The sequence below is a fragment of the Mustela nigripes genome, chromosome 6 (genome assembly GCF_022355385.1).
Source record: "Mustela nigripes isolate SB6536 chromosome 6, MUSNIG.SB6536, whole genome shotgun sequence".
In the NCBI taxonomy this organism is placed as follows: Eukaryota; Metazoa; Chordata; class Mammalia; order Carnivora; family Mustelidae; genus Mustela; species Mustela nigripes.
Genome location: NC_081562.1, coordinates 79,187,535 through 79,210,285, shown reverse-complemented (window position 1 = coordinate 79,210,285; position 22,751 = coordinate 79,187,535). Strand labels below are relative to the sequence as shown.

The 22,751-nt window shown below is 36.5% G+C and overlaps 1 protein-coding gene across 1 annotated transcript in view; it reads left to right on the top strand.

Annotated features, from left to right (window-relative positions):
- Nucleotides 1–22,751, top strand: part of ADAMTS20 (ADAM metallopeptidase with thrombospondin type 1 motif 20) — a 189,468-nt gene that overhangs the window by 59,514 nt on the left and 107,203 nt on the right. Inside the window, exons 8-11 of the mRNA XM_059404802.1 lie at nucleotides 13,903–14,008; nucleotides 15,858–16,004; nucleotides 17,883–18,024; nucleotides 19,469–19,573. Coding sequence (XP_059260785.1) covers nucleotides 13,903–14,008; nucleotides 15,858–16,004; nucleotides 17,883–18,024; nucleotides 19,469–19,573 — 500 coding nt within the window. The remainder of the gene's footprint in view (nucleotides 1–13,902; nucleotides 14,009–15,857; nucleotides 16,005–17,882; nucleotides 18,025–19,468; nucleotides 19,574–22,751) is intronic.

The following is a 22,751-nucleotide window of genomic DNA, read 5'->3' as shown; positions in this document are numbered from 1 at the left end:
GGTTTGGGAGAAGGGGGTGGGATTATGGACATTGGGGAGGGTATGTGCTTTGGTGAGTGCTGTGAAGTGTGTAACCTGGTGATTCACTTACCTGTACCCCTGGGGATAAAAATATATGTTTATAAAAAATAAAAAATTAAAAGTAAAAAAAAAAAAAGAAAATGTTGAAAAACAAAACAACTGGTGGCATCACATTGCCTGATTTCCAGCTTTACTACAAAGCTGTGATCACCAAGACAGGATGGTACTGGCATAAAAACAGACACATAGACCAGTGGAACAGAGTAGAGAGCCCAGATTTTGACCCTCAACTCTGTGGTCAAATAATCTTCGACCAAGCAGGAAAAAATATACAGTGGAAAAAAGACAGTCTCTTCAATAAATGGTGCTGGGAAAATTGGACAGCTATATGTAGAAGAATGAAACTCCACCATTCTCTTACACCATACACAAAGATAAAGTCGAAATGCATAAAAGACCTCAGTGTGAGACAGGAATCCATCAGAACCCTAGAGGAGAATATAGGCAGTCACCTCTTCCATATCAGCCACAGCAACTTCTTTCAAGTTAAGTCTCCAAAGGCAAAGGAAACAAAAGCAAAAATGAATTTTTGGGACTTCATCAAGATCTAAAGCTTCTGCACAGCAAAATAATCAGTCAAAAAAACAAAGAGGCAACCCACGGAATGGGAGAAGATATTTGCAAATGACAGTACTGACAAAAGGCTGATATCCAGGATCTATAAAGAACTTCTCAAACTCAACACACAAAAAACATAATCATGTCAATAAATGGGCAGAAGACATGAACAAACAGTTCTCCAATGAAGACATACAAATGGCTATCGACACATGAAAAAATGTTCATCATCACTAGCCATCAGGGAGATTCAAATCAAAACCACATTGAGATACCACCTTTCACCAGTTAGAATGGCCAAAATAAACAAGACAGGAAACAATGTGTGTTGGAGAGGATGTGGAGAAAGGGGAACCCTCTTCCACTGTTGGTGGGAATGCAAGTTGGTACAGCCAATTTGGAGAACAGTGTGGAGATTCCTTAAGAAATATAAATTGACCCTGCAATTTCACTACTGGATATTTACCCCAAAGATACAGATGTAGTGAAAAGAAGGGCCATCTGTACACCAATGTTCATAGCAGCATTGGCCATGGTCGCCAAACTGTGGAAAGAACCAAGATGCCCTTCAATGGATGAATGGATAAGGAAGATGTGATCCATATACACTATGGAGTATTATGCCTCCATCAGAAAGGATGAATACCCAAATTTTGTAGCAACGTGGACGGGACTGGAAGAGATTATGCTGAGTGAAATAAGTCAAGCAGAGAGAGTCAATTATCATATGGTTTCACTTATTTGTGGAGCATAAGAAATAACATGGAGAACATGGGGAGATGGAGAGGAGAAGGGAGTTAAGGGAAATCGGAGGGGGAGATGAACCATGAGAGACTATGGACTCTGAAAAACAATCAGGGTTTCGAAGGGGTGGGGGGTGAAAAGTTGGGTGGGCCTGGTAGTGGGTATTATGGAGGGCATGTATTGCATGGAGCACTGGGTGTGGTGCATAAACAGTGAATTCTGGTACACTGAAAAGAAATTTAAAAAATAAAAAAATATGCAAAAAAAGGTAAATATGCTATTCTACATCTTAATCCTTGTGTAGAATTTTGGTAAACTATTTTTTTCACCACATGTTCTTTTCATAGTGAAAGCCTATTATTTTTCTTTTTTGTATGTCTAAGCAGAATTTTAAAAGAATATTAAATACAATACTTATGACAAGAAAAAAAAGTATCTGCCATAGGTTCTTGGCAGAAGATTTAATACTAGTTTTTTGAGCCCTAAAAAAATGCTTCTTGTTTTTAATTGAGGTATAAATGTCATACATTATTAGTTTTAGTTGTACACTATAGAGATTCAATATTTGTTATGAAATGCTCACTATATAGTTACTATACATCATCATAGTTATTACAGTTTTATTGAGTTTATTCCATATGCTGTACTTCACATTTCTGTAACTTATTTATAAATGGAAGCTTGTACCTTTTAATGCCTTTCACCTATTTCACCCATCCCCTACCCCCAACCTTCATGGGCAACTACCAGGTTGTTCTCTGTATTTATCAGATTGGTTGGCTGATTTGTTTTATAGGTTCCACATATAGGTAAAACCAAATGGTACTTGTATTTCTCTGATTTAGTTAACATATATATACTCTAGATTCATCTGTGTTGTCACAAATGGCAAGATTTCATTCTTCATGGTCAAGTAATGTTCCATTGTATACCATATATGGTTCCATATGTATACATACCATATCTTTATCCATTCATCTATCAATGGTCTTAGCAATCAGATTGTTTCCACATCTTGGTTATTGTGAACATAGGAATGCATATATCTTTTCAAATTAGTGTTTTTGTTTTCAGGTAAATACCCCAAAGTGGAATTGGTGGATCACATGATATTTCTATTTTTAGTTTTTTGAGGGAACCCTTCCATACTGTATTCCATAGTATCTGCACCAATTTACATGATCACCGACAGTGTATGAGTGTTCCCCTTTCTCTATATCTTTGCCAATACTTATTTCTTGTCTTTTTGATATTAGCCATTTTTGACTAGTGTGAGGTAATATCTCATTGTGGTTTTGATTTGCATTTCCCTAATGATTAGTGATGCTGAGCATCTTTTCAGGTGTCTGGACATTTGTATGTTGTCTTTGGAAAAATGTCTATTCAGGTCCTCTGCCCATTCGTAACTGGACTGTTGTTTTGTTTGTAGGAGTTTATTTATTTATTTATTTAGGGAGTTAAAAAAATATTTTGGATATTAACCCCTTATTGATTCCATGTACTATTTGCAAATATCTTCTTCCATTCAGTTGGTTGCCTTTTCATTTTATTCATGGTGCTTTCACTATGCAAAAGCTTTGTAGTTTTGATGTAGCCCCAGTTGTTTTTGCTTTTCTTGTCCTTGCCTAAGGAGACAGATCCAAAAAAAAAAAAAAAAAATAATGGACTGATTGATATTCCAGAATTTACTGCTTTTAAGAGTTTTATAGCTTCAGGTCTTAAACTTAGTTCTTTGTTCCATTTTGAGATTGTATATATGGTGTGCGAAAGTGGTGCGGTTTCATTCTTTTGCATGTAGATGACCAGTTTTCCCAACAGCATTTATAGAAGAGACTGTCTTTCCCTGTTATGTATTCTTGCCTTATTTTGTTAAAGATGTGCCATAAAAGTGTGGGTTTACTTCAGAGTTCTACTGTTCCATTGATCTATGTGTCTGTTTTTGTGCCAGTACCATACTGTTTTGAATACTGTAATTTTGGAGTAGAGTTTGAAATCTGTGAGTGTGATACCTTCAGCTTGCCCTTTTTTTTTTTCCCCCTCAAGACTGCTTTGGCTATTTGGGGTCTTTTGTGGTTTCATACAAATCTTAGGATTATTCTAGTTCTATGAAAAATATTGATGTTTTGATAGGCATTGCATCAAATCTATAGATTGTTTTTGGTAGTATGGATATCTTAACAATATTAATTTTGTCGAATCATGAGCATAGTATATGTTTCCATTTGTGTCATCTTCAATTTGTTTCATTGGTGCTTTATAGTTTTCAAACACAGGTTTACTTGTTAAATTTCACCTCTTGGTTAAATGTATTTCTAGGTATTTTGTTTTTCTTACAATTATAGATGGGATCATTTTCTCAACTTCTCTGCTACTCTGTTAGTGTATAGAAACACAGTAGATTTCTAGATGTTAATTTTGTATCCACAACATTATCAAATTCAGTTAGTCTAATACTTTTTGGTGGAGTCCTTAGGGTTTTCTGTGTATAACACCATGCCATCTTCAAATAGTGGCACTTTTATTTTTTTCCTTACAGTTTGGATGCCTTTTATTTCTTGAAATGACTGAGTGTCGTGGCTAGGAATTCTAGTACTGTGTTGAGTAAAAGTGGACATCCTTGTCTTCTTCCTGATCTTACAGGAAAACCTTTCAGTTTTTCACCATTAAATGTAACATTGGCTGTGGATTTGTCATATGTGGCATATTTGAACATAATGCAGTACGTTCCCTGTATATCCATTTATTGAGTTTCTGTCATCAGTGCATATTGAGTTTTGCCAAATGATTTTCTGCATGTATCGAGTTAGTTTTTATCCTTTGTTTTATTAAGATCAGATTGTTTTGTTGATACTGATCCATCTTTACATCTCTGGGAAAAAAATCCCACTTGTGGTAAATGATTCTTTTTAATATATTGTTAAATTTGGTTTGCTAATATTTTGTGGAGGATTTTTCTGTCTATATTCATCAGGGATATTGGCCTGTAATTTATTTTTGTAGTGTCTTTGGTTTTGATATTAGGGTAATTGTGGTCTCATAGAATGTACTTGGAAGTGTTCCTCCTTCTTCAATTTGTTCAGAATAGTTTGATAAAAAATAGGTGTTAACTTTAAATTATTTGATAAATTTCATCTGTGAAGCCATCTGGTCCTGTCTTCTGTTTGGGAGTTTTTTGATTACTTATTTTAATCATGGTAATTGGTCTATTCAAATTTTCTATTTCTTCCTGATTCAGTCTTGGTGGGTTTGTTTCTAGGGATTTATACCTTTCATGTAGGTTATCGAGCTTATGGTCTGTAATCTTTTTGTGGTAGTTTCTACAAGTCATTTGTGTATCTGTGGTATTGGTTGTAGCCTCTCTTGAATTTCTGATTCGGTCCTCTTTTTTTCTAAGTCTGGCTAAAGGTTTATGAAATTTGTCTTTTCAAAGAACCAGCTCTTGGTTTCATTAACCTTTCCTATTTTTCTGTCTCTATTTCATTTATTTTTAGTCTGATTTTTATTTTATACCTTATAACTTTGGGCTTTGTTCTTTTCTAGTTTTTTAGGTATAAGATTGGATAGTTTGACTTTTTTTCTTTTTTCATAAGGTGATAGGTCTGAATTGCTATGAACTTCTGTTTTAGAACTGCTTTTGCTATGTCCCAAAGAATTTCGACCATTGTGTTTTCATTTTTCTCCATGTATTTTTTACTTTGATTTTTATTTCTTTGGCCTGTTGATTGTTTTGTTTGGTTAGTAGTGTGTTGATTAGCCTCCATTTTTATGTGTTTGTGTTTTTAAAAGATTTTATTTATTTATTCATGAAAGACTGTGAGAGAAGCAGAGGCAGAGGGAGAAGCAGGTTCCCAGGACTCAAGCTCAGGACCCTGGGATCAGGACCTGAGCTGAAAGCAGGTACTTAACTGACTGAGCTGCCTATGTGCCCCCACTTTTATGTTTTCTCCCAGATTTTTTTCTTGTAATTTAGTTCAGTAGTTCATACCATTATGCTGAGAAAAGATGCTTGATTATGATTTCAGGCTCCCTAAATTCGTTGAGACTTGTTTTGTGCCTTAGCATATGACATATCCTGCAGAATGTACCATGTGCACTTGAAAAGAATGTATATTCTGGTTTTGTATGTAATGTTCTGTGTATATCTGTTAGGTCCATCTGGTCTAATGTGCCATTGAAAGCTGCTTTTTTACTGTTTTTTTGTCTGATCAATCCATTGATATAAGTAGTGTGTTGAAGTCTCCTATTAACAAATTACTGTCAGTTTCTCCCTCTAAGTCTGTTAATATTTGCATTATGTATTAGATGTTCCCATGTTGGGTGCACAGATATTTACAAATATTATATCCTTTTGTTAGAACAACCTCTTTATCATTATATAATATTCTTCTTTGTCTTTTATTAGTCTTTGCTCTACTTAAATTCAGTTAACCAATTTATAGTACGTCATTAGTTTCAGATGTAGTACTCAATAATTTATCAGTTGCATATACACATTCAGTGCTCACACCTCATGTGCCCTCTCCTTAATGTCCATCTCCAATTACCCTGTTCCCTACCCAACTCCCCTCCAGCAACCCTCAGTTTGTTTCCTATACTTAAGAATCTCTCATGGTTTATCTTTCTCTCTGATGGCTTCCCATTCAGTTAGGCCTTGTCTTAAAGCCTGTTTTGTCTCATAAGTATTGCTACCCTAGGCCCCCCACCCCCACAACTTTCAGTTGCATGGAATATGTTTTTACATCTCCTCACTTTCAGTCTGTATTTGTTTTTAGGTCAGAAGTGTCTTTTGTAGGCAACAAATAAATAGGTCTTATTTGTTAACCAGTCACCTAATGTCTTTGGAGCACTTAATCTATTTACATTTAAGGTAATTCTTGATAGGTATGTACTTATTGCCATTTTGTTAACTTCTTTTAGTCGTGTAGTAGTACTTCTCTGTTCCTTTCTTGCTCTCTTCACCTGTGATTTGATGACTTTCAGTGTTATGCTTGGATTCCTTTCTCTATTTTGTGTGTCTGTCTAGTATACGTTTTTGGTTTATGGTTACTATGAGTTTTCTATATAACACCCTACATATATTTTAAGTTTTACCTATATTTTAAGTATTTTAAGTTGGTTTCTTAAATTCAAGGACATTCTAAACTCACTGCATTTTACTCCCACACACTCCATGTTTTATGTATTTGAGGTCATATTTTTCTAATCTTTCATTTTGTATATCCCTTAACTATAGATCAAGTTGATTTTACAACTTTTGTCTTTTAACCTTCAGAGCAGCTTTATAAGTGATTGCACTACTACTTTGTAAGGTCAGTTTAGTGGTGATGGAATTTTTTTTGTTCTGGGTAACTCTTTATCTCTCCTTCAATTCTAAATGATAACCTTCCTTGGTATAGGTTATTCTTGGTTGTAGATTTTTTTTTCTCATTCAGCGCTTTGACTATATCATGCTATTCCCTTCTGGACTGCAAAGTTTTTGCTGAAAAGTCAGCTGTTAATTTAATGGATGTCCCCTTGTATGTTAAGTAGTTTTTCTTTTGTTCTTAAGATTCTTTAACTTTATACATTTTAATTAGTATGTGTTTGTGTGTAGACTTCTTTGGGTTCATCTTGTTTGAGGCTACATGCTTCATGGACCTGGATGTGTTTCCTTCCTCAGGTAGGGAAGTTTTCTGCTATTTCTTTCAAATAAGTTTTCTGTCCCTTTCTCTTTCTGAGACCCCAAAATGCAAGCACTCATACACTTGATGTTTTCTTAGAGGCCCCTTAACCTATCCTCAGTTTTTAAGTTCTGTTTTCTTTTGCTGTTCAGCTTGGATGGTTTTCACTACGCTGTCTTCCAGATTGCTGATTTGTTCTTCATCCTCTAATATATTGAATCCCTTTACTGTATTTTTCATTTTAGTTACTCTTCAGTTTTGACTGGTTCCTTTTTATATTTTTATCTCTTTGTTGAAGTTCTGAGTTCATCTACTTTGAAGTCTGGTAACCATTACTTTGAACTCTTTATCTGGTAGATTGCTTATCTCCATTTCATTTTGTTCTTTTCCTGAGGTTTTGTCTTGTTCTCTTGCTTGGATAATATTCTGTCTCTTCATTTTGTCTGACTTTCTGTGTTTGTGTATTAGGTAGATCAGCTCCATCTGCTGGTGTTAAAGGTATTGTCCCTTTGTAGAAGGCATCCTGTGCATCCCAAAAGTATAGTCCCCCTGGTTAATAGAACTAGGTACTCTGGTGGTGTCCTTTGTGTAAAGTGCATGCACCCTACTGTTTAGTCTACAACTGCTGGGGGTCATCAGTGGAAGAGGCTGGCCTATAGCTTGATGGCTTGGGACTATAGGCACACAGTGGATAGGTTGGCCCCTGGTATGGTTGTCTTATAGGAACCTGTTGCTGTTCCTACTGATAAGTTCTTACTGGTTGTGCATAAATCTTTGAAAGACCTTCAACTTGCCATAAAAGGGGAGATCATTATCACCCAAGAACTGGAGGAAATATACAACTCTTTCCTTAGTACACGAGTACCTACGCTGTGGCAGAAACATGCCTACATGTCCTGTAAGGCACTGAGTTCCTGGGTTAATGATCTCATCCAGCGAGTGAATTTCTTCAATACTTGGGCCAAAATGGCTTACACCGCGATACATCATCGGTATATGAAATTCATCACAACCTGGCAGCATTCCACACCATCATCTGCCCAAGCCCCCAGATACCCTGTCAAGGAACACCGTGATTTCTTTGAAGGATTTCCTGCAAGATACTGGCTCCCAGATTTCTTCTTTCCACAAGCCTTTCTTACTGCTGTGCTTCAAGACTATGGACGGTCCCAAGGAGTCTCTCTAGACACCCTCACCATTACCCAACACGTGGCCTCGGATGCCACTGACATCAAAGACGAGGAGTTCTCCATAATCATCCAAAAGAAACTCAACATCGTCAGGAGAGCCTTTAAGGGAACAGACAGCACACACGTTGGAGTGCACATTTTTGGTTTATTCATTGAGGGAGCAAGGTGGAATCATGAATAGAAAGTTCTAGAAGACTCGCTGCCTCGTGAGCTGTGCTGCAGTTTTCTGAAATCTACTTCTTGCCAACAAAGATATCTACCAACCAAGCACATACTTCTGAGCAGACGGATGCCGAGCTCTACACATTCGAATGCCCTGTCTACCAGACACATGAGCGGTCAAGGACTCTGACGACCACTGGCTTACCGTCGACCTCTCTAACCTCAGTGTATCTACCCACAAGGAGACCTCCTAGTCACTGGGTCACAATGCAGGTTGCGCTGCTGTGTGAGAGGAATGAGAAATAAGCGCAGCTATCAAACCAAAAAAAAGAAGAAGAAGAAGTAAGAACTTAGTAAGAAGTAAGAACCAGTAAGAACTTATTGTGTGAGTCAGTATGGTTAGACCCCAGTGCAGTTGTTCCAACTGTTGTAGGTATGCTGTTGGAAAGGGCTGGCATCCTACATTGGCATGGGGGTCTCTTTGGAAGATCACTGGACCTTTAAGGCTGCCCACTGGTGGGATGGAAGTCACTTTGGGAGAGTACTTGTCAGGGTGAGTGGATTAGGTCCACAGTGAAATGTGGGGGAGGGTGTGTGTATGTGGTATGGATGTTGCCAGCAAGATAGATGGAGAGTATCAGAGCTGGTGCCTCCCAGGTTCAGGCTAGCTAGACTGAAGGAGGGCTATGAAATGTTGCCCACCAAAGCTTTTGTTCCTGGAGAAAGTTCCTACAGATTCCTGCCCATTTGGCACATGCTCTAAAGTTGGTAGACAAAATTTCCTTCATGTATGGCTCAGGTGCTTTTCAAACTGCTGCTTCTGTGTTGGGTCTAAGAGTGAGTAATTGAGTTTGCGTGGGGTCCTTTCAGAACAGAGTTCTCCATTTTCTATCACCCTATAGCTCTCCTGGAGTTAAGTCCTGCTGATTTTCAAAGCAGACAAGGAGGCTCATCTTCCTGGTGCACATCTTCAAGGTGGAGGGAGTGGCTGATGCAGTGCTTGAAACCCTCACTCCTCAGGGAGGAGTCCTATACCTGTGTGTGATATGCCTCCTGCTAATGGGTTGCCTTCCTAGGAATTTCATTCCCAGTAAGCCTGTATTGGTACCCCTCCTACTCTTCTTAATATGGCTTTTTCTTAATATCTTTGGCTTTGGAATTGCTGTTCCAATAGTCTTCGTTTGTTAGGGAGATCCTCTGCATGTAGCTGCAGCCTTGATGTGTCTGTGGGAGGAAATGAGCTCAGGATCTTCCTACTCCACCCAGCCCAGGCATGAGTGTTCCCTTTTCTTCACATTCTCGCCAACTCCTATCATTTCTTGTATTTTTGATACCAGCCATTTGGACTGAGGTGTGAGGTGATACTACATTATGGTTTTCAATTGCATTTCCCTGATGATTAGTGATGGTGAGCATATTTTTCATGTATCTATTGGTCATCTTTATGTCTTCTTTGGAAAAGTGTCTATTCAGGTCATCTGCCCATTTTTTTATTGTATTGTTTTTTGAGTTAACTACTTTATATATTTTTGCAATTAATTCCTGTTGGATATATCATTTGCAAATATCTTATTCAGGAGGTTGCCTTTTCATTTTACTAATGGTGAGTCCCTTGCTGAGCAAAAGCTTTATTTTGGTGTAGCCCCAATAGTTTACTTTTGCTTTTGTTTCCCTTGCCTCAGGAGACATGTCCATAAAGATGTTGCTAAAGCCAATATTTAAGAGATTATTGCCTATGTTTTCACTTAGGAGTTTTATGGTTTTCAAATTTCATATTTAGGTCTTTAATCCTTTTTGAATTTTTGTGTATAGTGTAAGGACGTGGTCCAGTTTCATTCTTTTACATGTAGCTTTCTGGTTTTCTTAGCACCATTTACTGAAGACACTATCTTTTCCCCATTTCATATTCTTGCCTCCTTATGCATTGCCCATAAGAGTGTGGGTTTATTTCTGGGCTCTGTCCTGTTCTATTGATTTACATGTCTCGTGTATGTGTGTGTGTGTGTGTGCGCGCTTGCGCATGCACACCAATGCCATAGTTTTTTGATTACTGTGGTTTTGTATTATAGTTTGAAATCTGGGATTATGAAACCTCCAGCTTTGTTCTTCCTTCCCTGAAAGCATATCCCCCACTCTGGGGAGGGAGAGCGAGGGAGGAGCAAAGGGAGAGAGAGAATCTTAAGCATGCTCCATGCCCAGAGCAGAGTCCAACATGGGACTTGATCTCATAACCCTGAGATCATGACCTGAGCCAAAATCAGTCAGGCGCTTAACTGACTGAACCATCTAGGGGCCCCGTATCTCTGTTCTTTTTGATGACAGTGATTTTAACAGGTGTGGAGTGTGGCATTGATGTACATTTCCCTGATGATTAGTGATATAAAGCATTTTTCCCCTATATTTGTTGGCTGTTTGTATGTCTTCTTTTGAGATTTGTATCTTTAATAATATTGATGTACCTATTAATATGTAATGCTAATGAATAATTTAACGTTTTGAAGTTAGTCAGATGCTTAACAGAGTGAGACACCCAGGTACCCCTGTAATCATTCATTAGGGTAATGATAATAATAGCTGATCTACCTGAGTGCTTACTGTGTATCTTACACTATGGCAAGGTTTTATGTGATTTAACTCATTTAATCTTCACAACAAACCTATGAAGTAAGAGCAACTTTAAGTTTCATAGGTGAGAATAAATAATTTATCCAAGGCTACACAACTTATGTTACCACAAGTATTAGTATTTTATTTTCCCTTTGAAATCTGTGGTGAAATTACTGGGTATCTTGCTATGCATTACCTCTTGTAGATATCATTGCACAATCTGTGAACCCTTTTTGCAAAATATGTTGAAAAATGGTTTTCATTCTTTAAAATGGCTAGATTGGGTGACTCTCTGAAGTTTCTTGAACTTCCAAACATAGGGAACCTGTATCAGATTTGGGCCCATACTGCTATATTCTTCTCTGACCCACCACTTGTATAGAACCCAATATCAGCTTTAGTGAATTTAGGCACAAACCATCAGTTAGTTGCCTGGTGCCCTAAAGTTATATATTCACTTGATTTGTTGTTCTTGCCTGTTTTTGGGCGTTTTTGAGTTGGGTCTCTAATCATATATAATACATATTTCCATGGATCTGTTATGTGATTAAAACATTTAGCTTGGAATATATTCATCTGTAAGCATGAAACATAAAGTTTGTGTGATAATAGTCAATATTTTTTTTGAAATATCTATGTGATCCTGAAAATAAATATTTGGGAATTGAGCCATTTAACAGATTAAACATATTAAAGAAGGCATAGGAATAGCAAGATATTTAAGAAAAATGTGTTTAGTTTAAGTTCTACTAACAGAGAAATATAAAATTGACCAAAATTGACTAAAAAAATTGTACATATAAGTAGGAAGTCATACTTTAGGAAAATAATAATTCTTTCATACTTGGGACAGCATACTGTTTAATAATCTTATTTTTTTCCTTGCTCAATTTTGGCCTTGACTCTAACTAAGAAAATGTTTTTGGGGGGGACCTTTGCCCAAGCCATCCCTTTGACTGTGGGTTCAGAAAGAGAGCAGATTTTTTTTTGTTTGTTTATTTATTAGAATAAAAAAATGTTGGTGATTGAACTTGTTAGTCTGAACTTTTCCAGCATTTTTAGATTCCTCAGTTCAACATTTTTTTAAAGCGCAACATTGTTAGGAAATTTACCTTAATGCTAGGAAATTGTCCAGGCTTTTAAGTTCTACAAATGAAAGCATACAGGGGAGTATAGAGCTAAAGCACAGTAGTTAATACAGGTCTGCTCTATATTAAGAAATTTCTAAATGCCAAGAACTTTCCAGTAAGCAACTGGCTATATATGAAAAATTCTGCTTTTTTATGAAAGGAATTGTCCTAGGAGAACAGATAATTTATAAGAAAATACTGAAGGATAATACTAATAAAAACTATGCTATCAAGGTAAATGAATGCCAGCTGAGTTGACGGACAGTGGATTGTTGTAAAGAACATTTATTTTCAAAGTCTTATTCTGGATTGTTTTTAAGGACTCTATCAGCTGTAATTTTTGTCTTTGCTGTCTGGTCAGTTCATACTCTATCTTTCAGCAGCACAATGACATTACATGACATTCTTTATATTAAAAAGTGAATAAATCTTAATAGGATATATTTTCTAAAATATTGACAAAATTATTGGGTGTCTTTATCATATAATCTCCCTGATAGGAGGAAGTGGAGATGAAACGTGGGGGGGCGGTTTGGGGGTAGGAAAAGAATAAATGAAACAAGATGGATCAGGAGGGAGACAAACCATAAGAGACTCTTAATGTCACAAAACAAACTGAGAGTGGCGGTGGGGAGAGGGGTAGGGGTAGGGGGGTGGGGTTATGGACATTGGCGAGGGTATGTGCTATGATGAGTGCTGTGAAGTGTGTAAACCTGGCGATTCACAGACCTATACCCCCAGGGCTAATAATACATTATATGTTTATAAAAAAATAAAAATTATAAAAAAATTAAATTCTAGTTTTAAAAAATTATTGGGTGCCTTTAAATGTCAGTCATTTTATTTAACATATATTAGATGCCAGGTGCTATTCTATGCACTTAGCATATAATCACTCAATTATAGGTGCGTAATTGTATACTGCCTCAAACTTTATTAAAGCAAATTCATTAATTTATACTTTTCTTCTATATTCTGTTACCAATTTAAACATTTATTTCCTTTTCTAGTATCCACACTAATGTTGCCTAAAATTTCATCCTTCCTATAACAAATACTTTTCTTCTCTTCCTTTTTTTAAACAATTATTCACCCCATATTTAGGGTTGTTTTCTTCAGTAAAAGAATCCAAGAATTGGTAAAAAGTTTTCAACTGCAGAAAAATCATTCTGTTCTTTTTTCTTCCACCTTAGAAGATATTTGTGATACTAACAGCCAACTCTGCCTCCCTTTCTAAGGAGTAACACCAGTAGTAAATGCTTTAAAATTTAGTTCTTTATAGATATGGTCCATATATACAATGGACTATTACTCAGCCATCAGAAAGGATGAACACCCACCACTTGCACTGACATGGATGGAACTGGAGGGGATTATGCTAAGTGAAATAAGTCAAGCAGAGAAAGATAATTATCATATGGTTTCACTCATATGTGGAACATAAGGAATAAAATGGAGGACCATAGGGAAACAAAGGGAAAACTGAAGGGGAAGAAATCAGAGAGCGAGACAAACCATGAGAGACTCTGGACTCTGTCAAACAAATTGAGGGTTAAGAAGGGTGGTGGGGAGGGGGAGGGGGTAAGGAGGTGATGGGCATTAAGGAGGGCCCGTGTGATGAGCACTGGGTGTCATACACAACTAATGAATCATTGAACATGACATCAGAAACTAATATGCTGGCTAACGCAACATAAAAGAAATCTTAAAAATTTAGTCCTTTATGATTTGATGTTTCCCATTTTGAAATAAAAACATGAAATTTTTCAGGTTTAGCAGAATTAGGTACCCTGTGTGATCCTTTACGGAGCTGTTCTATTAGTGAAGAAAATGGACTCAGTGCTGCCTTTACCATAGCCCATGAGCTTGGGCATGTGTAAGTACCTTCTGCTGCCTCAGTAATGTGCTTTCTCTTAATCGTTGCCCAGAATGCCAAAATTCCATCTTCAATTGAGTAATTAGCAGCTTTATGTCTTTAAAAATATTGTTAGTGTAATTCTCATCCCTGAAATGCTAACTCTGGCTCTTTTGTGATCTGTTAGGTCAGACAGGCTGCACAGATGAACAGACTAAGCAAAGAACTAGAACTTGGGAATTCTTTTATTTCATTTACTGTATTGGATTACATGAAAAGCTCTTCTGGCTTCTGTCCCTTGTTATCCCATACATGACCAGGTACTGTCCTCTTCCATCTTATGGGAGGGCCCGCAGGGCCTTCTGGTTCTGGGGAACTCCCAGTAATATTTGTAATACCAGCTCACCTCTTGCTCTTACAGCTCAGAGCCCCAGCAGAGAATGTGGCATGTGGGAATTTCTGAATCATTAAAAGATTTTTTTAAAGTTATTTATCCAGCTTCATAGTTGTTGTTGTTTGGATTGTTTTTTTTTTTTTTTATATTTTTGGGTTTTTTTTTGTTTTTTGTAAAAATGAGGGGTTCTATCTGTTCCTGCATTATTAAAAATTCTACTGGGGTTCTAGGCTCTAAGAATGGAGGCCATGATTCCCTGTGATAGCCTCAGAGCTCCCATGGAAAGTTAGAAACCCCTACAAACTCATCCTCTGACAGGGATTCCATATGTGTACCCCCCAGCACCCCTGGGATTTCTTGTTTATATGCTAATAAGGAATTGAAGCTAGAGTTCCTCTGTTAGTTGGACTATATTTTCTTTCCTGGTCATGCCCTACTTCATTAAGAGCATTCAGCAGGCATAACTTCAAGTGGAAATCATTTTTATGAAACTAGTGCATCTTCAGTTCCCTTTGAGCACGGTTATGTGTCATGATTGTCAGCAAGGGGCACACTCAAATTGTTGACATGGGAATAGAATAGAATCAGGAGCTTACCTGAGGGCTCTAGATACCTAGCACAACATCCGGAAAGCACTGGTTTCCAAGGCTACTAAATAATGGAAAACTGTTCTTGCAAAGACTGCCATCTTAGCCATCTATTTTCTTCCTGAAAAACTGTTTAGGTGTCTTTAGAATATGGGTAAGTAGTTTAATTAAAAGACTGATCTTTAAGTACACATCTCAGCAGACAAAGAGCTGAGCTAGGTGGTTTCGGCATTCCTTCTAAATACAAGTTCATACTTAGGTCCTCAAAAGAATGCATAGGCTGTGCTGCTCTCCAGCTGATTATTTAATAGCATGGCTCTTAGGAAGATTTGGTTGCCCTTTAGGAACGTTTTTGTTATTCCAGTTCAATCAATAATCACTCACTGAGTATAGACCAGAAACAGTCCTGAGGCTGTTTCATGTAAAAAGATGGATACTATAGAATGATAAGGAAATAGGGATTAAAGAAGTTTTGATACTGTAGTAAATTGTCTGTGATCCACAAACTAGTGTGGTATCAATTTTATGTAATCTACCTACACACATCTCTTAGGATACGTATGCTGAAACCTGCAAGTGTTTATGTGAACGCTGTATCTGTATCATGATGAGGTGAGCCAGACTCCACATATTTTGGTTGTTTGTACTCACATACCAAATCAGCACACTGTACTACTGATCAACGTTATAATCGACTGTTTCTCAGATCATGTGCTTCTAAACATGAAGATAATCTCTGTTTTGTAATGCTTTATGGGAGGGATCAAGAGTATACATTTTGGTGTGATTGGATTTATCTGTATTTTACTTTATAGGAATAAGAGATCTGTTACTAATATATTCATATTTTCATATTCTTTATTTTAAGTGTTTTTTTTTTTATTTTTAGATTTAACGTTCCACATGATGATAGTTTTAAATGTAAGGAAACTGGAATTAAACATCAATATCATGTAATGGCTCCAACTTTAAATTACCACACAAGTCCTTGGACCTGGTCAAAATGTAGTCAGAAATATATCACTGAATTCCTAGAGTAAGTCTGAAATTATATTACTGTAGTTAAACAATGGGACATTTATTAGACTATAGAATTTGAATTTATATGTTCTTTTAAAGTGGTTCCATTTCTGTTTAGTTTTTCTGTTTAAATTTAAGTGTACTTGGTACAAATGCATTTTTAAAAACAAGGAAAGAGTTCTATATATGTGTTTACATGTTTCACTTGTAAAGTATTTTAGGAGTGGGGCAGGTCAGAGCTAGCTGTCTTTTTTCTTTTCTCTTCCTTCCTTCCTTCCTTCTTTCCTTCCTTCCTTTCTTTCTCTTTTTCTTTTTTTCTCCCCCCCCCCCACCCCCAGTTTAGGCACTCTGTTAGGATCACTCCTTTCTGAGGGGCGCCCTATTGAGATTCACAGCTTCCTTATGTATGTTTGCATTTTTTCAGAAGATACTGGATAATATATCAAGAGGAGTTTGAGTAGCTCATGATTGAGGTGTCTTTAAAGGACAGACAATAGCTGAAGTCAAACTATGCACATTCCAAAAAGCTCTGTGCAGCCGGTGAGATGTGGAGTCTATATGTTTATATAGTCTTTTGGAGGATTTTCTTAGGTCTGAAGAAGGAAGGTAGATCCAGATTTTTCTTGCCTCATCTCTCCATTTCGCACCAGGTTTCTTTACTTCCCACTTTTACTTAAAGGGGGTTTCTGTCCTTATTACTGAAAGTTGCCAAAAGGCAAGGCCAAGCTCTTTCTGGGGATTTTTTTTTTTTTTTTTTGGTATTAATGTAATACTTATTTCTTTTGCATCTTATAATCTCCAATCTAGACAGTTTATAGTTACCTCTCCTTATGAGAACTGTGGGAATGAATGAAACCATGGTTTGGAATATAGATTCATAAATACATCCCCAAATGATCAGTGATTACTTATCCTTGTATGGGGCATTGATTTAAAAGCATAATACACAGTTGCTGATCTATACATGACTGCATATAGTTTTGTTCAGTGGCTAACTGTGATACTGATTAACAGTATCAGTGGATGTGCTTATATTTGAAAGGAGTTAATAGGACTCTTTCCAATGGGAATTTTAAAAAATACATGTTAGGGTTCTTTTAAGTTTATATGTTAATTTTTGGTCAAAACTTAATATCTGTGTAGCCAGTAAAAATTTCTAAATTATGACAGTGCTACAAATTGTTCCTACTTTTTTGGAACAGGTTTTTCTTTCTTTAAACCAACTGGAATGATTGAACATTTTCAGTTTCCGTACACTAGCTACTGCATTACAAACTAGGAGTAATACACATTTCCTCTGCTATTTACCACTTTTCTATGTCCTTTATACAAATACTCTAATAGAAACATGCAAGGTGAAGAGTATCACTGTTAATATAGATAAGGAGACTCAGGCTCAGAGAAGTTAAGTTTAATATACATCCTGGGAAGCAGAAGAACCAAAATGTAAACTCTACCTCTACCTCTTTAAAGTGGAGACAACGTAACTCTTACTGAAATTCCTTTGTTTAGTTGTTTAGAACTCATAGTGTACTTTCTCAAATGAAAACCTTTTTTTAGCATCTTGACAATTTGAGCATTAAATAGAAGGCATTACTGTTGGGCAACAAAATAGATCAAAAGTATAGAGTGATTCATAAATTATATTATGATGAATTTGTCATTGTTCTTTTTAAGAATTGTATCATCAAAACAGTTGTGGGGCTCAAATGAGAACAAACACCTTAAAAGTCCTTTGTGAATTGCAAGGTTTTTCTTCCAGACTTTGGTAAGAACTGGTTTCTAAATTATGAAAAAAACAGTGATACTCCTTTTGAAAGTATAGGACACTGTAAATGTGATAAAGAACCTTACATCCACATATATTCACAATACTTTTCGGTCCTTGGTACAGTACTGGTCATGGGGAATGCCTTCTTGACAAACCAAATGGAAGAATATATGATCTGTCTTCACAACTTCCTGGATTAATATATGATGTAAACAAGCAATGTGAACTTATGTTTGGTCCTGGATCACAAGTATGTCCCTACTTGGTAAGAAAAATTGTCCCCCCTTTTTTTTGAAAACTCTGAAGTTCCAGTTAGAATATATTTCAAAAATGTGCATTTATTCTCTTGAACAGAAGGTGAGCTAAATGTATCTTGGGAGTTTGTAAGTCTTAGAGAAATTTGCTCTTTGCCAGAAAGGGGTTAAAAAAGGGGAAACTAAAATTTATCTAGTCTTATTATATGCCATGTACTGTGTTAGGTACTTAAAAATTATCTTTATTAACCCTCACAAAATCCTGGGTGAAGTATTCTCATTTAAAAAATAGACACCAAGAGTTTATTGAAAATTAAAGGCATTCAAATATTTATATTCAAATATATTCAAATAACTATTTTGGGGGTGGGGAGAGAAAATTTAAGTGTCTTGATAATGAGTTATATTAAAGGCCCCAGAAACCTAATAGAGTATGCTACATTTTAATTTACATAGATTTGAATCTGTAGAAATGAAAGTTAGGGCCTGTTATCACTAAGCTCTTATTACTTTATAACTTTGAGGATTTTTCATAAGTTAGAGACACTCCTAGGTCATGAGATCATTGGACCAGGAGTGCAGCCTCATTCGCTCATTGAAATATGTATCCCCAGGGTTTAATTCAGGATCTGCCACAAACTAGGTGTCACAAACTAAATGCTCACTGAATGAATGAATGAATGAATGAATGTAACAAAAAAGTGAGTGCAGAGATAGGCAAAGCACATTCCACATAGTAATAGTGTTTTTAAAATCTTAAACTTACAATAAAAAATGTTACTAGGCTCTTAAATATCCAGTATGGAGGAGGGAAGATTTAACTTAATTTTTTTGTTAAAGATACATTTCTTTTTTTACCTGACTTATACACTAAATAAACTTTGAATTTAAATTCAGAAAGAAGAAGAGAATTATCTTGGGTATAGCTCCTGTGAACCTCTGTGGATTTTGCTTCTTGTGAAAACTTGAGAACCCTTTGTTCAAAAGTTGAAAGTATGCATTATATTCACAAAGTAGGAAACCAGTGTACATTATACAGTATTTCTATGCACATTATTCATACATTCTATCATCGTATCAAAAGAGGCTTTTGGAAACTCCTTGTGAATAACATTTAACAACAAAAAGTCCTTTAGAAAAATGTCTTGCAAAGAGAAAAAATGTCTCCCATAACTGTGAATATTTCCACTCCAGTTTCTCTCTCCCATTGTTCAATGTATAATGAAAATCTAAAAAGTCTTAAAAATGAAACATTGCCATTTTATGTGTTTATGTTCTAGTCGTCAGTTTACCTCTAAAGTTGGTTTTTTTTTTTTTTTTTTTTGCCAATTATTTCTAGCTCTGACAGGAAACCATGAATTCTGTAAGGTGAATGTATAAACCAGTGCATTGCACTAAATCAGTTCCATGGTCGTAGTGTTCTTTTACTCTTGTCTGCTTTCTGTTGCTGTGCAGAAGCAGTGCAGACGTCTCTGGTGCACGAGTGCAGAAGGAGTTCACAAGGGCTGTCGCACTCAGCACATGCCACTGGCAGATGGGACAAACTGTGGTCCTGGGATGGTAGGTTTTCCCCAAGGGTGAGTCTTGTATTAGGAGATTACCCAAGGATAAGAATTGCTCTGCATTTCAACGCTCTTCACTTTTCATCAGCTTTTGCTCTGCTAGTGAATCAATGTTGCTGTGTTGGTTTGATGTAGTACACAGTCAAGGAATTAAATTTTTGATTTTACCTTTATTTCCACCCATGATCTAGCAGGTGAATGTTTAAGATATATAGGTAACTATGTGGATAGTTATCTAAATATATTATAGACTTGTTAACAAGAAGGATAGACATAAAGGTCCTAACATTTCAGCAATTTCCCCAAATTGAAGGATGTTACCATTGTATACATTTTTGCCCATAAAATTCAATTAAGTATAATTAATAATTTTAAGTGGCTTCTTCAGATATTTATTGGTTGTCAGTGTCTTAAAATGTACCCCTAAAATTGCCTGAACATCCTACATTTTCACCATTCTAGCATCAGCATGAATTAATCTAAATCTGCTTAGTGATAGGGTTCGCCACAATAAACGTGTAAGGATGAAGTCAGCTTGTACTTGGTGCTTCAGGATGAAGGCAAGTTCCCTTGGCCTTGGTATCCAGTGTTGTCTGCACTGAATATATTTCTGTTCGCACCTTCTCAGCTCGCCGAGCCCCTGGCTTGGGAATGGGGTGGCTAGTGCTGCCTCCTTCGTTAGCTTCACAGGTAGAAACTTGAGTTGGGTTCCCTAGCTGACCTTGTGCTTCACCAGCTGTTAATTGAAACATTTGTACCAGCTACTACCCTTGTCTCTCATGTGTTCCATCGAAGTGCGTGTGTTTTCCGTGAATATAGCTTACATGACAAATTAATTGAATAGTGAAGTTGTGTTTGGAACTTTAGCAATTTTTGCTGTAGCTGAAGTACTCTGAAATGGTTGAGCGCCCAATTATGTTAGGGTCCGAATTCTAGCAGACTTCTGTTCATTGTTGGAAGCTACAACTGAATTTTAGAGTTTGATCTTTAATATGTGTATCATTTTATACATCTCGCAGTCAATGTATGAAAGTTCCAGTTGCTCTGCATTTCTTGACAATTTTTGATATTGTTGATCTTTTAACATAGTAATAGCCTTTAGGTGCAAAATGGAATATCGTTGTGGTTTTAGTTTGCATTATCCTGATTATCGTCAATCTTGAGCATCTTTTCATTGGCTCACTAGCCATTTGAATAATTCCCCAGTGAGGTGGTTTGAAGAGCTTGGATTTGTTGGAATTCAAGGTAAATGTGTTGAGATACTGGGACCTTCTTTAAAGCTTGTGTAGGTTAAAAGCAGAAATGGCATTTGGGGTAAAAACATGTGGGGATCAAGGTAGATATAAATTCATTTTTTTTTAATTGAAAATAGTGAGCTCCTGAATTTTAAAGACTTAGCACTCCCAGAAAAGAACGTAAAATATTTCATTAGCTTTTTGTATTAGTTGCATGTTGAAATAATAGATGTACTGAGTTAAATAAAACATATTACAATTGAAAATAGTGAGCTCCTATGCATTAGCCATTTTCAGTATTCAGTGGGTCTTTTATTCAAGAGAAATTTTAAATAAATTCCTATTTCTTTTTTGCCATAACACTCTCTTTTAGTCCCTTTATTTTGTGACTGTGTTACATAGAGTATCTTTTAAATACTTGAAAGTGGAGGTAAATCCATTTGCATGAAAATACAATGAAATTTACCTGACACTGACTTAATTTAGTACATGGTAAACAATATAACATTATATCCTTTTCATTTGTGGATTTATCAGAAATAGTGCTCAGGGATTATTTGAAATGTTTCTGCAGGTGCCCCCAGAGCTTACATGCACATAGTACATTCTATTCTGAGATTTTTCTTTTCACTTTTAATATGACTTTCTCATTTTGAATGATTTGTTCTAATGGAAGAAACAAATAATTTTTTCTGCTAATAAACTCGGTTTTAGGATTCATTCATTCAACAAACACTTATCAAGGGTCTACTATATGTCAGACACTATTCTAAGTGATGAGGATATATCAGTAAACAAAAGAGAAAAAAATCCTGCCTTCATGGAGCTTACATTTTAGGGGGAGACTACAGTATTACAAACAATATAATACTACTGATAAGTGCTGTGAACAAGAAAAATAGAGCCAGAAAAGGACTGGAAGTTTTGTGGTAGGAGAGGGCAGATTACAATTTAAAACATCGTGGTCAAAATAGGTCTTACTGGAAGTTGCCTAATGAGCTGTCTTAAAGAAAATGAGGGAATAGCTAAGGAGGCTATTATGGAGTGAGCTCCAGGCAAAAGCACCAGGTAAGCTCCTAAATCCTGGGTATTGGTGGAGTGTTCAAGGAAGAGCAAGGAAAGACGTTGTGGCTGGGGGGTGAAAAGAGATGTGTAGGAAGTAAGTGAAGGAGTATCATGTAGGGCGTTGTGAGCCATTGTGAGAACTCTGCATTTATTCGAAGTGAAATAATTGAAGGATTTGAGCAGATGAGTCACCTAATTAGTAAATTTTTGAAATAAAAGTTCTGATAACTGTTGAGACTAAACTATAGGGGGCGAGTTGGAAGCAGATCTACTTAGAGAGGTATGGCAGTGATAGAGACGAGAGAAGATGATGGCTTACACTAGAGTTGGGATCACTGGGGTGATGACTGAAAGTCAGTCGGTTTGTTTTTGAATGAACTAGATCACTTACTAACATATTAAATGTGAACCGTTAGAGGTAGGATGACTGTTTTTAGCTTAATCAAATCAACTCAGCAGAATTTTGAGGGGTCAGCAGTTTGGGTTTTGGTGTGAATGTCCGCAATGTTTGTTAGACAATGTTTGTTAGACATATGAAGATGCATAAGCAGCTTATGTATGAGTCAAGATCTGAGCCCAGGATGTTCTAGCATTAAGTGGAGCCCTAGAAACCAAGGGGTGGGGGGAAGAATGATACTGCTAAATCAAGGAAGAAGATTGAGAACTGGCCATTGGTGATGTACGCAAGAGCAGATAGACGGCGGGTGGGACCATGAGAGCACAGGCATTGAGCCTTAGACAATGGGTGCAGACAGCTCTTTCAAGGAGAAACAGAACAGTAGCTAGTGAGAAAAGGGAGATCTAAGAGTTTCGTTTTTAAAGAACAGAGATGGGGCACTTAGGTGGCTCAGTCAGTTGAGCATCCTACTCTTGATT